At 38.9% G+C, this 13,140-nt stretch overlaps 1 protein-coding gene across 4 annotated transcripts in view; it reads left to right on the top strand.

Moving 5' to 3' along the window:
• The window catches only part of rac3a (Rac family small GTPase 3a), a 42,465-nt gene extending 29,694 nt beyond the window's left edge, over nucleotides 1–12,771 (top strand). For 2 of the 4 annotated variants that reach the window (XM_063074440.1, XM_063074442.1), the window contains exons 4-6: nucleotides 938–1,000; nucleotides 2,384–2,543; nucleotides 11,179–12,767. In XM_063074440.1, coding sequence (XP_062930510.1) covers nucleotides 938–1,000; nucleotides 2,384–2,543; nucleotides 11,179–11,309 — 354 coding nt within the window. In that variant the 3' untranslated portion in view covers nucleotides 11,310–12,767. Of the gene's footprint in view, nucleotides 1–937; nucleotides 1,001–2,383; nucleotides 2,544–11,178 lie in introns of all 4 variants that reach the window. The other 2 variants (XM_063074439.1, XM_063074441.1) reach the window with 2 other exon arrangements.
• Nucleotides 12,772–13,140: the final 369 nt, after the last annotated feature.

Below are 13,140 nucleotides of genomic sequence, written 5' to 3'. Positions count from 1 at the left end.
TATTTATGATTCCTACCAAATCCTTCTCCGCATCTACACTTTACAAATTCTTAAAGGCCACTCAGGATTGAAGCACACACCATTTAAGGAAAAGAGCCCCAGATTTATTCCTGGAGTTTTGAAATGGGCAAAACCTTTTTGATTCTGGTAAATCTTTGTTTATTGCACTTGTGTCAATATCGTTTTACAGCAGAGACCAGTAGTAGTCCAAAGTTCTTCACATTTAACCCTGGGAAATAACTCCTGAATATTGTTTCTTCTTTACATTTTGTTAGTCTGAATCTGTACTAATTTACTAATTTTGGAATTGTATCCCCTGATTCTGCACTGTTGCATAATTAGTTTCCAAGGAGTTTATCTTTGTTTTCTTAGGAAAATGTGTCACTCCTCTATTAATGGTGCATTGGGAATTCAGATTGTATTACTGGTTAATTTTCCAGTAACATTGTCATTCAGTAGGTTTATTAGAATTCTATATTTTGATGCAGTCCTTTGGTAGTAATTGTACCCTCCCCTTTTGCTCCTGTATTAACTATATCATATACATATGTACTCATCTGTTAAGTAAATACAAGTCTTTTGAAAATCTAAATATTGTGTGCACTGCATTTTATTCATTCCCAGAGGTTTTTATTTGTATACAAACATTTACTGGCTGCATCTTCAGTCTCTTCCCATAACATTTAATTTGTGTAGAAGTAGCCAAGTTAGAGCATTGGACCTGCCCTGTATAAATCTGATTAGTTGTTCAATGACTTCCAGAGCGATGTCCCTTTCTAGTTTATCTTTTTAATGACATCTGTTACAAGCACCACTTCAGCGTCTGTGTCAATTTGATTAATAACAGTTGTACAAAGATCAGGTATGAAAGTAAGTTATTTGTGGGATTAAATAACATTGTTCCCTTTGTTTTCTTTGCTCTCGTTTTTGTTGATAGGATGTATTTTTGATCTGCTTTTCACTCGTGAGTCCGGCATCCTTTGAAAATGTCAGAGCAAAGGTAATGTTTGCTTTCTGAATTGTTCACTCAAAATAAAGCTGGCACTTGAAGTAACTTTGTAGGTATAGGACCTTTTAACGATGCAGGCTTACCTAGGTTCTCGGTTTCCACGTGCCTATGCATTATGCGTTAACCAAGATGGTATTTAGGTGAGTGGTTGCACAGATTACCTCCCTCACCCAACGGAGAGGAAATGCATTTTTATCTTGGCCTTTGTTATATTGGTTGAGATTGGAAGTAAGTGCATCACCAGTTGGGAGCACAATACTTTGCTGCCTTGGTTAATTAGCAGGTTGTCTTGACTTCTGGCACGGGAATATTAGGAGTGATGATGTGAATCTTCCTTGCAGATGTAACCTTTTGAGCATTTACGCTTTATCCATCCAGTCATTTAAAAGGAAAAATATAAGCCTTTCAGAAACAAAATAAAAAATGTTGTAAGTACCTAATCAGTTAACATCTTTTGAGAGAAGACAATATAGAATAACATTACATAATACATTACAAGCCCTTCAGCCCGCGACCTTTTAAACTCCTCGAAGAATCTAATGTAGCCCTCCATTTTTCTTTCATTCACTGGTAGTTGTCCATCTAGAAGAGCTAGATTTCTGCCAGAAGTTTACAAAAGCCATCTGACCTGTCCTAGTTAGTGTTATCTGGTTTTATTTTGTATCTATCACATTTTTCAGTCTTGGAGGAGTTGGGGGGATCTCATTTCACATCTCTTCCACACTATTCCTCCAAGTTTGGCTTCATTGTCCATGTTCCATTTTAGTCTTTGGTTTAGGTAACAACAGTGCTTGATTGACACCGTTCTTGATGGGTTTTATAAACATTGTGTTTGAAATTTCTACACCTCATCACCTTGCCTCCCCAGCTCAATTTTTATTCAGTCTGTTAGGATTATTTATTTATTTAGCAATCTGGCGTGGAGTAGGCTCTTTCAGCCCTTTGAGCCATGCTGCCCCAGCAACCCCTGATAACCCCGATTTCACCCTAATCTAATCACAGGACAATTTACAATGACCAGTTAACCTACCTGCTGTGTCTTTGGACTGTGGGAGAAAACCGGAATGCCCTGGGAAAACCCACGCATTCCATAGGGAGGATGTACAGATTCCTTACGGATTGCACCAGAATTGAACTCTAGACTCCAAAACCCAAGCTGTAATAGCGTCACGCTAACTGCCAAACAACCATGGTGCAAGGGAATAGATCCTTTAAGATCCTTGTGGGAAACAGATTTGTGATCTTGGTATCTTCTCAAATGAGTGTGAATCAAAAGCATAACACAATACCATTTAGATTGAGTTGCTTAGAGAAACAACAATATGAAAAAGGGTTTGATGTATATAAAGCTCTAAATTTTCTTCAATTCCATAGTGGTATCCAGAGGTGCGACATCATTGTCCAAACACGCCAATAATCCTGGTGGGAACAAAGCTGGATCTGCGGGATGATAAGGACACCATTGAAAGGCTAAGGGATAAAAAGCTGGCACCCATTACGTACCCACAAGGCTTGGCGATGGCCAGGGAGATAGGTGAGTATTGCTGAGATCCAGGAGCAATTGTGGGTTGTGATGAAAACTTTACCCCTCAATGTACCCTTTGATAGAATACAGTGACCATGTTAAAATGAAAGGTTTGTCTTCGACTATTACACAGTTATTTCCATCCAGATCATTGGTAAATACTTAGACCATCATCTTTTAACGACATTCTGGTGTAAATATATTCCAGCTCTGAGCAACCACCAATGAAGCAAAGCAGTGGGAATGAGACGGGGATTGGCGCTAAGCTACAGAACAAAGTTTTAAAATTAGAAGATACCAAAAATTTGACATTATAAGATATTTATCTTAGTCTGGAGTCATTATTTTTGTCTATCCTTGTCAGTTCCAACAGCAGTGAAAGGTTTTAACCAATATATTGATTAATGAATTCTTAGAGAAGGATTTACAGGGGTATTGAGGTGAATGTGCTTGTGTATTGAATGCCTTCTGTTTTAATTACTAATATAGGTTTGGTTTGGGAGGAAGGGATATATGGTTCCTCGTAAAGTTATTCGGCCACCAACCCTTTGTTCACACCTGAGTTTTACAACCAGGGATTTTGATCAATTTAACTGAGAATTTTTATTTGTGAATCACATGCTCCTTTTTTCACAGTAGAGCCCAAAAAACAGGGAAAATTGTAAAGCATGGAAAACTAAAGATTCAAAAACTGAAATGTCAGCAGTTCAAAAGTATTCTTTGCTTAGCAATTAGTTGAACCACCTTGCAGTTGCAACAGTCAATAGACTTTTTGGATAAAATTCTATTAGCTTTGCACAATGTGATGGAACAAGATTTGCCCAATCCTCCTTTCAAATTTGCTCAAGCTGTGCCAGGTTAGTTGGGGAGTGGCAGTGGACAACAGTCTTGAAGTCTTGCCAGAGGTGTTTGATTAGGTTAATCTCAGGACTCTGACTGGGACACTCAAAGACACCAATTTTATTCATTTGAAGGCACTCCATGGTTGCTCTGGGAGTGTGCTTTGGGTCATTGTCTTGCTGAAAGACTGACTTTCTCCCCAGTTCAAGCTTTCTAGCAGATAACATATTTTATTCAGGATCTCTCTGTATTTAGACACATTCATTTTCCCATCATACTTGACCAGATTTCCAGTCCCCATTGCATGATGCTGCCTCCACCATACTTTACAGTAGGGATGGTGTTACCTGGCTGACGTGTAGTATTAGATTTACATGACACATACCACTTAGTGTTGAGGCTACAAAGTTCCACTTCAGTCTTATCTGACCACAAGACCTTCTTCCACATCTGTACAGTATCTTCTAAGTGACACTTTGAAAAGACTTTATAGGCAAGGATATGCTTTCTTTTTTCTTCCTTGCCACTTCTCCATAAATACCCTTTTTTGCGCCAGGCCTTGGAGGTTGCGAACCCATGAACCTTACCTCCAATTGCAGCCATTGACTTCTGCAGCTCACTTGAGGTGACTGTTGGCATCACAGTAGCCTCTCTTGCAAACGTCATTCCTCTCTAGTGACTAAAGTTTAGAGGGGCAGCCTGACCTAGGCAGTGTGGCTGTGGTTTCATACTTTTTCCACTTTTTCACGATGGACTGCACTGAGCTCTGAGGTTTGTTCAGTGCCTTTGAGATAGTTTTGTACCCTTCCCCGTGTTTTGCTTCTCTGTTAGTATTCTCCAGACTTGTCTTGAATGCTCTTTTGTTTTCATTTTGGTTTGGTCTGTTGAAAATCTACTATACTGTTGGATCTTAGAGATGGGGTACAGGTTTCCCCCGCCATCCGAAGGTAGAGCGTTCCTATGAAACGGTTTGTAAGCCGAAATGTCGTAAAGCAAAGAAGCAATTACCATTTATTTATATGGGAAAATTTTGTGAGCGTTCGCAGACCCAAAAATAACCTACCAAATCATGCCAAATAACACATAAAACCTAGAATAACAGTAACATATAGTAAAAGTAGGAATGATATGATAAATACACAGCCTATATAAAGTAGAAATACTTTTCCACAAACATTACCGAACTGTTCTCCGTAGCGAAAATCTCATGCAAGCGCTGTTGGCAAAAACACGGCGCAAGCGCTCTCCAGTAACCTTTAAGCTATGAAGCTGCCAAATCATACCAAATAACACGTAAAAATACACAGCCAATATAAAGTAGAAATAATGTATGTACAGTGTAGGATCACTTACCGGAATCGGTTCAGCACTGAGCACACTGATGGTGGTGTGTTAGACTTGAGTCGTCAGAGTTTGGATGGTGCAGTGGCCCCTCACCCTCCAGGCCGCTGAGCGATATATTGCCACAAAGAACACAGGGGTCCAGCGGTAGCCGGGAGGTACACAGCACATCTTTAAGAAAAAAGCCGAAACAAGCATGCTAATTAATTAGGTGCCACCCGTAATTGTCGGCCCAGATCAGTGCCGATTTCCAATTGCATCGTCTTCTTAAAGGTGTGCTGTGTGCCTCCCAGCTACCTTTGCATTCTCCGCGAATCGGTATCTGTCCGTAGCCTGGGGGTTGGGGTGGTGGGTCACTGGGGTGTCATCTCGTCATCTGTTTCCATTAGAACAGGCAGCTCATCATCTTCTATCTCTGCCCTACTCAATGTCGAAGGTCGAGGTTCGTCATCTGCTGTGGCTGATGTGGAAGGCTTGCTTGACTGCTGAGCCTCGTGCATTTTTCTATCACACAGTTCTTTAATAAGGACTCAAACCATCCTGCAAGTATCCCCTAAACCGACGTACCCTTTCAAAATTAATGTCGTACTTTATCATAACTCATTTGGTTTCCATTGTTATCCTTTTTTCTTCCAATTGCATCAGCTCTTCATCTGTCAGTTCTTGGTGATGGGATGCCAAAACCTCTTCAACATCATGTTCGTCAGCTTCCACAAGCCAAATTCACTTTGTTCTTACTTCGTTCACCACGATCAAAATGCTTAATTATGTCTAGGTTTACCGTAAGTGTAACACCCTTACGAGCTCTTTCAGGCTTTTCCAATACCATAGAACTCATCTTGCAAACGGCTGCTCACAGGCACGTGTTAAAGCAAAGCAGTTCCGAATCTGGGGGAGGGCGCTGCCTTTTATTGCGCACTGATTTTTTTGGACGCTGATTTTTTATCGCGCCCTGAATTTTTTTTTCGTAACAGTGAAAACACCTTCTGAAAGCGAAGACAGGGTACTAATGTAGATCTTTCGTAACAGTGAGGTTTCGTAAAGCGAACATTGGAAAAGCGGGGGACACCTGTATCTATTCTTATGAATTAGTTGAAAACTGGTGATCCTCCAATTTTCTACAGCAACAAACTGGATGAATTGGTAAGGCAATATATTGCAACTGAGGAAAGTTGGTGTAGTAACTATAAAGGGAATGAATAGGTTTTCAGCCTCTCAGTTATTGTTTTAAATTTTCAGTAAATTGTTGACAGGTTTTGAAATTTTTCCTTTGCTTTGACCTGATACAGAATGTTTTGTAGATTAGCTCAAAAAAAGTCCTGTTTCCAATATATTTTAAGTTTAAAAATGAGGTAGTAAAATGTGAAAATGGTTGTGGGGGCTGAATACTTTTTCAAGGCACTGTATTGGTACAGTGTAAGATGAACCTCTGCAAGGATGACCCTGTGTAGTGGACAACCAGTGTGTTTGTTAATAGCACCCAACAATCAGGGCTTTTTAAGATAGGTGAAAAGAAAGGTATTGATTCAGGAATGGCAATGATAAACAATCAGGCATTTTTATTGATAATTGCTTCATAACTTTTGTTACAAAAAAGAGGTCTAACAAACCAATATTGGAAATAGAAGTAGAATGTGGTAGATTTCCTCAGTGCACTGATTGGCTCTAAATTTAAAAATGTACGGTCGTTAATATTCCAGGTGTAAGTGATGAATGAATAGCTTCAAGATTTATTAGCCTTTCCTATTACCACTTCAGAGTTCCTCTTTGAATTGTGGACTACATTGTTTAAAGCCATACATTTTAGCAGACATTTATATTTTAAAAAGCCTGGTTGAATGTGAGGAATAGTTTAGATAAGAATTGCAAACATCCTTGTAGAGCTTTTCTACATTGGTCTATGCAGATTTTGCACTGACTAATTATCCCTAGATTCTTACTAGAAATAGATTGTTATTCCAGCATTGAGAAATATAACCCAATAGTAAAACACAGTTTTGAGATCACTATACAATCAGCTCTATTCTCTTTTGTCTAGAATTCAAGTTTAATAAATGCTTTGCTCTTAACTTTTTAGACCTCAATTTGGTCCCATTGACTCAGTGAACATCAATGAAGAACAAGAAAAAAATAGATGATATTGGTTGTGAAACCATTTTCATTTTTATTATTGAGACAAGGACTAAGAGGGAACTTCCTTACTGCAGATGTGTTTCTGAGCATGGGAACTTTCCATTGAGTTGTTCTGCAATTAGCTATTTTCTACGTGCACGTGGGTTTTTGTTTTTGTGCATTGCATTTGGATGCAAGTCTGCAGTTCTTTTGTTGCTGAACTATCCAACAGTTCAGCCAACTGGATACAACATTCAAACTTCCAACTAAACAAAGACTAATAAAAATCAGGAAGGGTACGGGTACAGTACAAGCCACTGTGAAATGGCCTTTTGTGACACGAAGTTAATCAGGTCAATATAACCTGTGGCATTAAGATTCTGTTTTGCCTGGATTCTGTCCTATTTACCACTGTGGAAAGAATTTTCTTCACCAGGAATGGCAGATGCTTGTAAAATTGAAACCTGAATGGCCAAACAATTTTAGAACAGAGCATTTTCAAGAACTTCCAATAACAAGCTTCCTTATTCTTCCAGTCAGTATACTGCTGAGTAAAATAATTTTTTAAGAAACAATTTGGAATCAAAAGCAGTTTCATAAATTTCTTTACATAATGAAATTGTCCCTTAATATTTGTCTGAGAGGAACTGCATCCTTTTATGTAAAATGCACCAATTTCAATTTATATTGTATTTTTCTGATTAATCTTGTGCTAATTACAAGGTAAAGTTTTCTGCAAAATAATGGAATACAAACTCCAGACTCCCTTGAGAGACCCCAAGGACAGTAAGCACCGGGCAACAGAGGTTTTACTTCCTGAATACTTTTGAGTGTATCTTATGGATTTTGGGCTGTTGATCATGAAAATCACCATGAAATTTCCCTATCACACACCATGTTTTTGAAATTGCCTGTATTTGTTATTTCAGTTCATAATTCAAGACAATTAAAACGTTGCCCACAGTGTAAGCTGAAAATTTTTCTATCTTGTCCAGGCATGCCTGAACATGCTTAGGCAGGGTTGATGCTGCATGTTTTAGAAAGGCTATGAAAGCATCATGCTCACACCATTCTATGCATTGCAATTGCAAATATATTGGTTTGCAATCACCTTGATGCACATGCTCTTTGCATCATACTGTGTGTACTTATTATAATAAAGTAATTTTATTTTTAAGAGTATTTGTGATACCAAAATGTCTTGCCAATGTTGCAATAGCTGTGATACTTCCTGTTTTATTTGTAACGAGTATACGCTTAAATCTCAAGGACGGAGCATGACTCTTCTTATTAAGAAAGTCTATGAGCTCTACTTCGGGTGTAAAATTGGCGACTAAGACAAAGCCTGGGCTCCTCAGAGGTACACAGAAAACAATGCCATTCACTGTCCCAATGATATGGCAAGATCAGAAGAGTCATGTGACAGACTGCTACTTCTGTCTGGCCAGTATGTCTGTTCCTCTGCTAAAAACAAAAAAACCCATTGAATTTCCCAAACTTCGCCATGAGACCTGTGCCGTATGATGATAGTCTTCCAGTGCTGAAGGTACCAGAGACACAGAGTCTAGAGGAGGCAAATGAAGATGCCACGATGCCCAATTCAGGAATGGAAAAAGATACTGATACAGATTTTGAACCCTTTATGTCGAGTGAACCTCATCTGATAACTCAATCTGAATTAAATGACCTGGTTGGTTACTTGGGTTTGTCAAAGGCAAAAGCAGAATTACTGGGTTCAAGACTGCAAGGGTGGAAATTGCTATTACCAGGCGCAAAAATTCCCTTGAAGGTTTTCGATATTTCAGACAGATGTTAACCAAAATAACTAATGCCAAGATTAAGGAGGGCATTATTGTTGGTCCACAAATCAAACAGGTCATCAATGACAGGCAATTCGAAGAATTTCTAGTAGGACTGGAGAAAAAAATCGCATGGAATACTTTCAGGTATGCTGTTGAAAATTTTCTTGGCAACTGCAGAGCATGAAGCTACGTGTAGCTAGTTGGCAACATGCCTGGAGCATACAAAGCCATGAAGTACAACATGTCAACCCACACAGAATGCTGGATGAACTGTTCCTGCAGCATCCTGTGTGTGTTACTTGAATTTCCAGCATCTGCTGATTTTCTCTTGTTTGCGAAGTACAACATATGACTAAAGGCTCATTTCCTGCATTCCCATTTAGACTTCTTCACTGCAAATGTTGGTGCTGTCAGTGACGAGCTTGGTAAAAGGTTTCACCAGGACATTGTTGTAACATTGAGACATTTTGCTATCAAAAATATTCCTTAAAATACAAATACTCTATTATAATGAGTACGCACAGTATGCTATGCGCATAGAGCATGCACATCAACATGATCGCAAACCAACATGCATGTAAATGCAATGCATAATTCAGTAAGCTGCTGTCCTTACACCCAGGGCTGCCTAATGATAGGGAGGGCCTTGTTGTACTGAATGTTGAGAATAACTTTAACTCTGTGGCTAGATGATCCTGACAGGTTATCCTTGCCAGTATTGCTCTAAATAGTAGTGTAAGCACATTATACTCTGGCTCAATCCATTGGTTTCAGTGGTCAGTAATCAAGATTATCTTGAATTGCTGCAAAGCCAGGTAGTTCCGCTATCCATGTAACAGATAAAGGTAAGTTAGTAATGAACTGGAATAATGGACAAATGACTGTTGGCATAATTCACACAGAGAAAAAGGGTAAAAGTATGAAATAACCTGTATTCCTATTTGTGTAAAGTGAATGATCATTTGTTAAAAAAATGCTTAGCAATGTATAATTTTGAGATGCAGGAATACCTATAATTACTGATACTGAGTTTCTGTTGTGAAAATAAAGACTCTGCATGGTCCTGGATGAGGTTTGCACAGACTGAAAGAGGCCTTTGTTTTAGCAACTAAGAGAATTGCAGTCCATCGTCAGTTCTGCTCGGAGGGCACAGTTGACTTTTATTGTCAGCTCGTGAGAAAGTGAAGAAATCTTCCACTTCCATTCCCCTGGGAAAGCCTGCCAGTGTTGAGCTACTTTATGTTTCCTTGTTTGTGTAGGCAATTAACCTCAGTAAGTGTACCCTCCCCCCCCCCCAACTTCAAAACCAGGCTCAAATAATAGTGGCCACCTTCTGCCTTGTGAAAACAAAAACTTCTACAATTAAATGGATACAGTTTGACATCACCTGTAAAGATTTATGAAGCACTGAGTCTCTTCTGCCATTTTGCTCTGTATCAAAATTTATCATTCGGATTTAAAAATAAATTTATTGTTTTGCCATTTCAAACTTTTATCCCCCTTTGCAAACATATTAGAAATTCTGATAGTGGGCTGATACCAGAAAGCTGTGTAACAGTCCATTCTGCCATTCTTTCATTTTTGTAAGCTGAAAAGCAAAACAAAACTGCAGTGCTAAAAATCTGAGCTAAGGGCATAAAATGCTAGAAATATTTAGCAAATCAGGCAACATCTATGGAGAGTGGAACAGAATTGACATCTCAGACTGATGACTCTTCGTAATTTTAGTGCTGGTCACCATCTGATAGGTTTGTGTATTGGCCAGCTAAGGTTGTCGGAACAGTATCCAATAGTTGAAAATCCAAAACTCAGCGATTTCAAGATTGTGACAGATAAGTTGAGCGAAGTCGGAAATAAAACTAAGCCATATTTTCAACTGGGTAGTTGGTTGAAACAACATTTCAAAAAAACACTTGAATTGCCAAGGGAGAGAAAGCTACATGCCAAGTGCTGTTAAATGGGGTTGGTAGAGATCGATAAATGGTTGTTGGCATGACTGGTAAGCCTAAGAGGCTGTTTGTGTAGTGTGACTCTGGTAAAGGCGTCGTAAATCAGTGTAATGAATCCTTGGAGTTCACAGCAAGGAGCATTCTAGGGTTGGTTCTTCAAGAGAAGATGCTGTGATTTTTACACGTAACGGGAATGGGGGACCACAGGGTAGTGCAGGAGAGAGAAGCTGAGGCAAAAGTTGAGGCATGATCGTTTTTTGAATGGCATAGCAGGCAAAAGAGCATCAAAGGCACATTTTTTTTCCTCCATGCCATATATGTGTGTCTTTACCATGACAACTGTGATCTGTTGAGATTCTGGTTTGCTGTCAACTGCATTCTGACAAAAACTAAATGTATACTTAAAATATTTGCACTTTTAAAAATCTGCTCCCTAAAGTTGGAAGGTCTGTGATACATCAAGATCGTGTATAGGTAACTTTGCATATATTGCCCACCTGGAAACTGGGCAAATAGAAAAGCTGAGTAATGAAAGCACTGGCATGGAGAACTTGAACATCTGATGTGATTTGCATTTTCAAAGTTGTTTGTCCCCTGCAGGTGCTGTGAAGTATCTGGAATGCTCTGCTCTTACTCAGCGGGGTCTAAAGACGGTCTTTGATGAAGCAATTCGAGCCGTGCTGTGTCCACCACCTGTAAAAAAGCGTAGAAAGAAGTGCACTGTTTTCTAGGAAGAGGCTGTCCAAGAACCATACCTTCATGGCAACGCAATCTGCTGGTATTTTATCCAAATCGTGGCCCTGTGTGGAATGAGACTGCAGAAGAGAGTGTTCTTGTCGCCTCTCTTGTTGGAACAGCTAGCCTTGAGCGTCAAGTCCTGAAGTCAGTAATTACTCTCTTAGCAATGTGTTGGATTTTTAATGTGAGGCAATGTGACCGTCTTCATGAGTGGACTCCATTTTGTTTTAAGCTGCAGTATCCCCACTTTTGGTAGTTTTATCCAACTCAATGCAGTGATTGCCAAATTTATTCTTCCATTGGAATCAGTATTACTGGGTCATTTCATCTTTGTGATCTTAACTTTTTGATTTTTAATGTGAAGCTAGACTATATGAAAACACGGATTTGGATTCTGTTAATCTACTTTATCCACAACTTCACTGCCAGAAAGCATGATCCCTGATTGTTTTTCTGTGCAGTAGCTGTTTAGACCTCCATAATCGGTTCACTGCCCTTATTGGTGCTGTGTAATATTAGCAGGAAGTTTAGACCTATGCATAGCAGATCACATTAACAATTATTAAAGTCTGGACTCCTGTTGCATTGCCATTTATTGTGGCAACATTTTAAACATTGTTTCAGATAAGCATTTAAATATTTTGAGCCCCTCAGAGGACATGAAAGTTTATTAAGATTTTTGTGTAAATTAACCTTTTTTTTGCACATTTTACTTTGGCTTTTTTCTAACTACATGGTTACAGGAAATCAAAATGAGGGATACTGCAGTGTTAATTATTGTAGACATACTTATGACCTTCCTGTAAGTGGCTCTGATTAGTATGGGATCACTGAGTGCAGCATGGGTAAAATGCAAATTTAAAGTGGGAGGGGGGAAGGGGGGGAAAGGCTTGTGTATGTGAAAGACTTGCGTGATAAAGGCTTTCTGCTGGTTATGTAAAGTCGGTGTTTAACTGTTCTATTCATTAACTTTATTACGACACTAGCAGACCTATGTTATGACAGATAATTGATCAGGGTTTCTCCATTCCACATATTACATAGGAACTGCACATGCAGTTTGTAATTAGCAATGTGGCATTCACATGCTCCAGCTGGTACTAACAAACCAGTTTTGCCAACATGCTGTCTTCTCTTCATGTGTATCACTGGCCTGCATGATTTGACCCCTAATACTTTATTCTAATATAACATCCCAGCCTTAACCCAGTGAGAGCTCTGGCACTCCCAGAAACATCAGTGTTTATTTTTGTCTTGTTTTTTGTGATATCTTAAATGCATTCATACAAGTTTGGAGATTTCTAATGATACATTCTCAAGGTGCAAACTCTTGAACCAAAATTGTGTTTTAAAATGAATTTCATTAAATATTGTAGTATCCTGATTACCTTGATTGTTTTTTTATTATCTTTGTAATGCATATGTTTTAATTATATTTCAAAGATTAAACTGAAAATAGCTCTTCATACCACACAGGACTCTTCGGAATCAAGGCACTTGCATTCATGCCAACTATCAGGAATCTATCTAGACTAATATTTTATCACCAGTTGGACTAGAATTGAGATAAACACAACCCCAAAGCATAAGGAAATGTAAATGATTCAAGCAGAATAATTTTGAAGTGGCTAATGATTAGACAGGAACTACAGGATGCAGAGTAGTAACACTGCAAGCTTAGCAAGTTTTCTGCTGCAGCATAACCTCAACCACAAAGGCTGAGTAACACTATTGTGGTGATAATTCTGGAAACACAATGGATTCCACCATGACTGTCATATTGGTGTTGGATTCCAGTCCAGAAAATAAATCAACACTACCTAA

This window comes from Mobula hypostoma, chromosome 22 (assembly GCF_963921235.1).
Source record: "Mobula hypostoma chromosome 22, sMobHyp1.1, whole genome shotgun sequence".
Classification (NCBI taxonomy): Eukaryota; Metazoa; Chordata; class Chondrichthyes; order Myliobatiformes; family Myliobatidae; genus Mobula; species Mobula hypostoma.
Note: the sequence above shows the minus strand (reverse complement) of the source record. Positions and strands in the feature narration are given on the sequence as shown.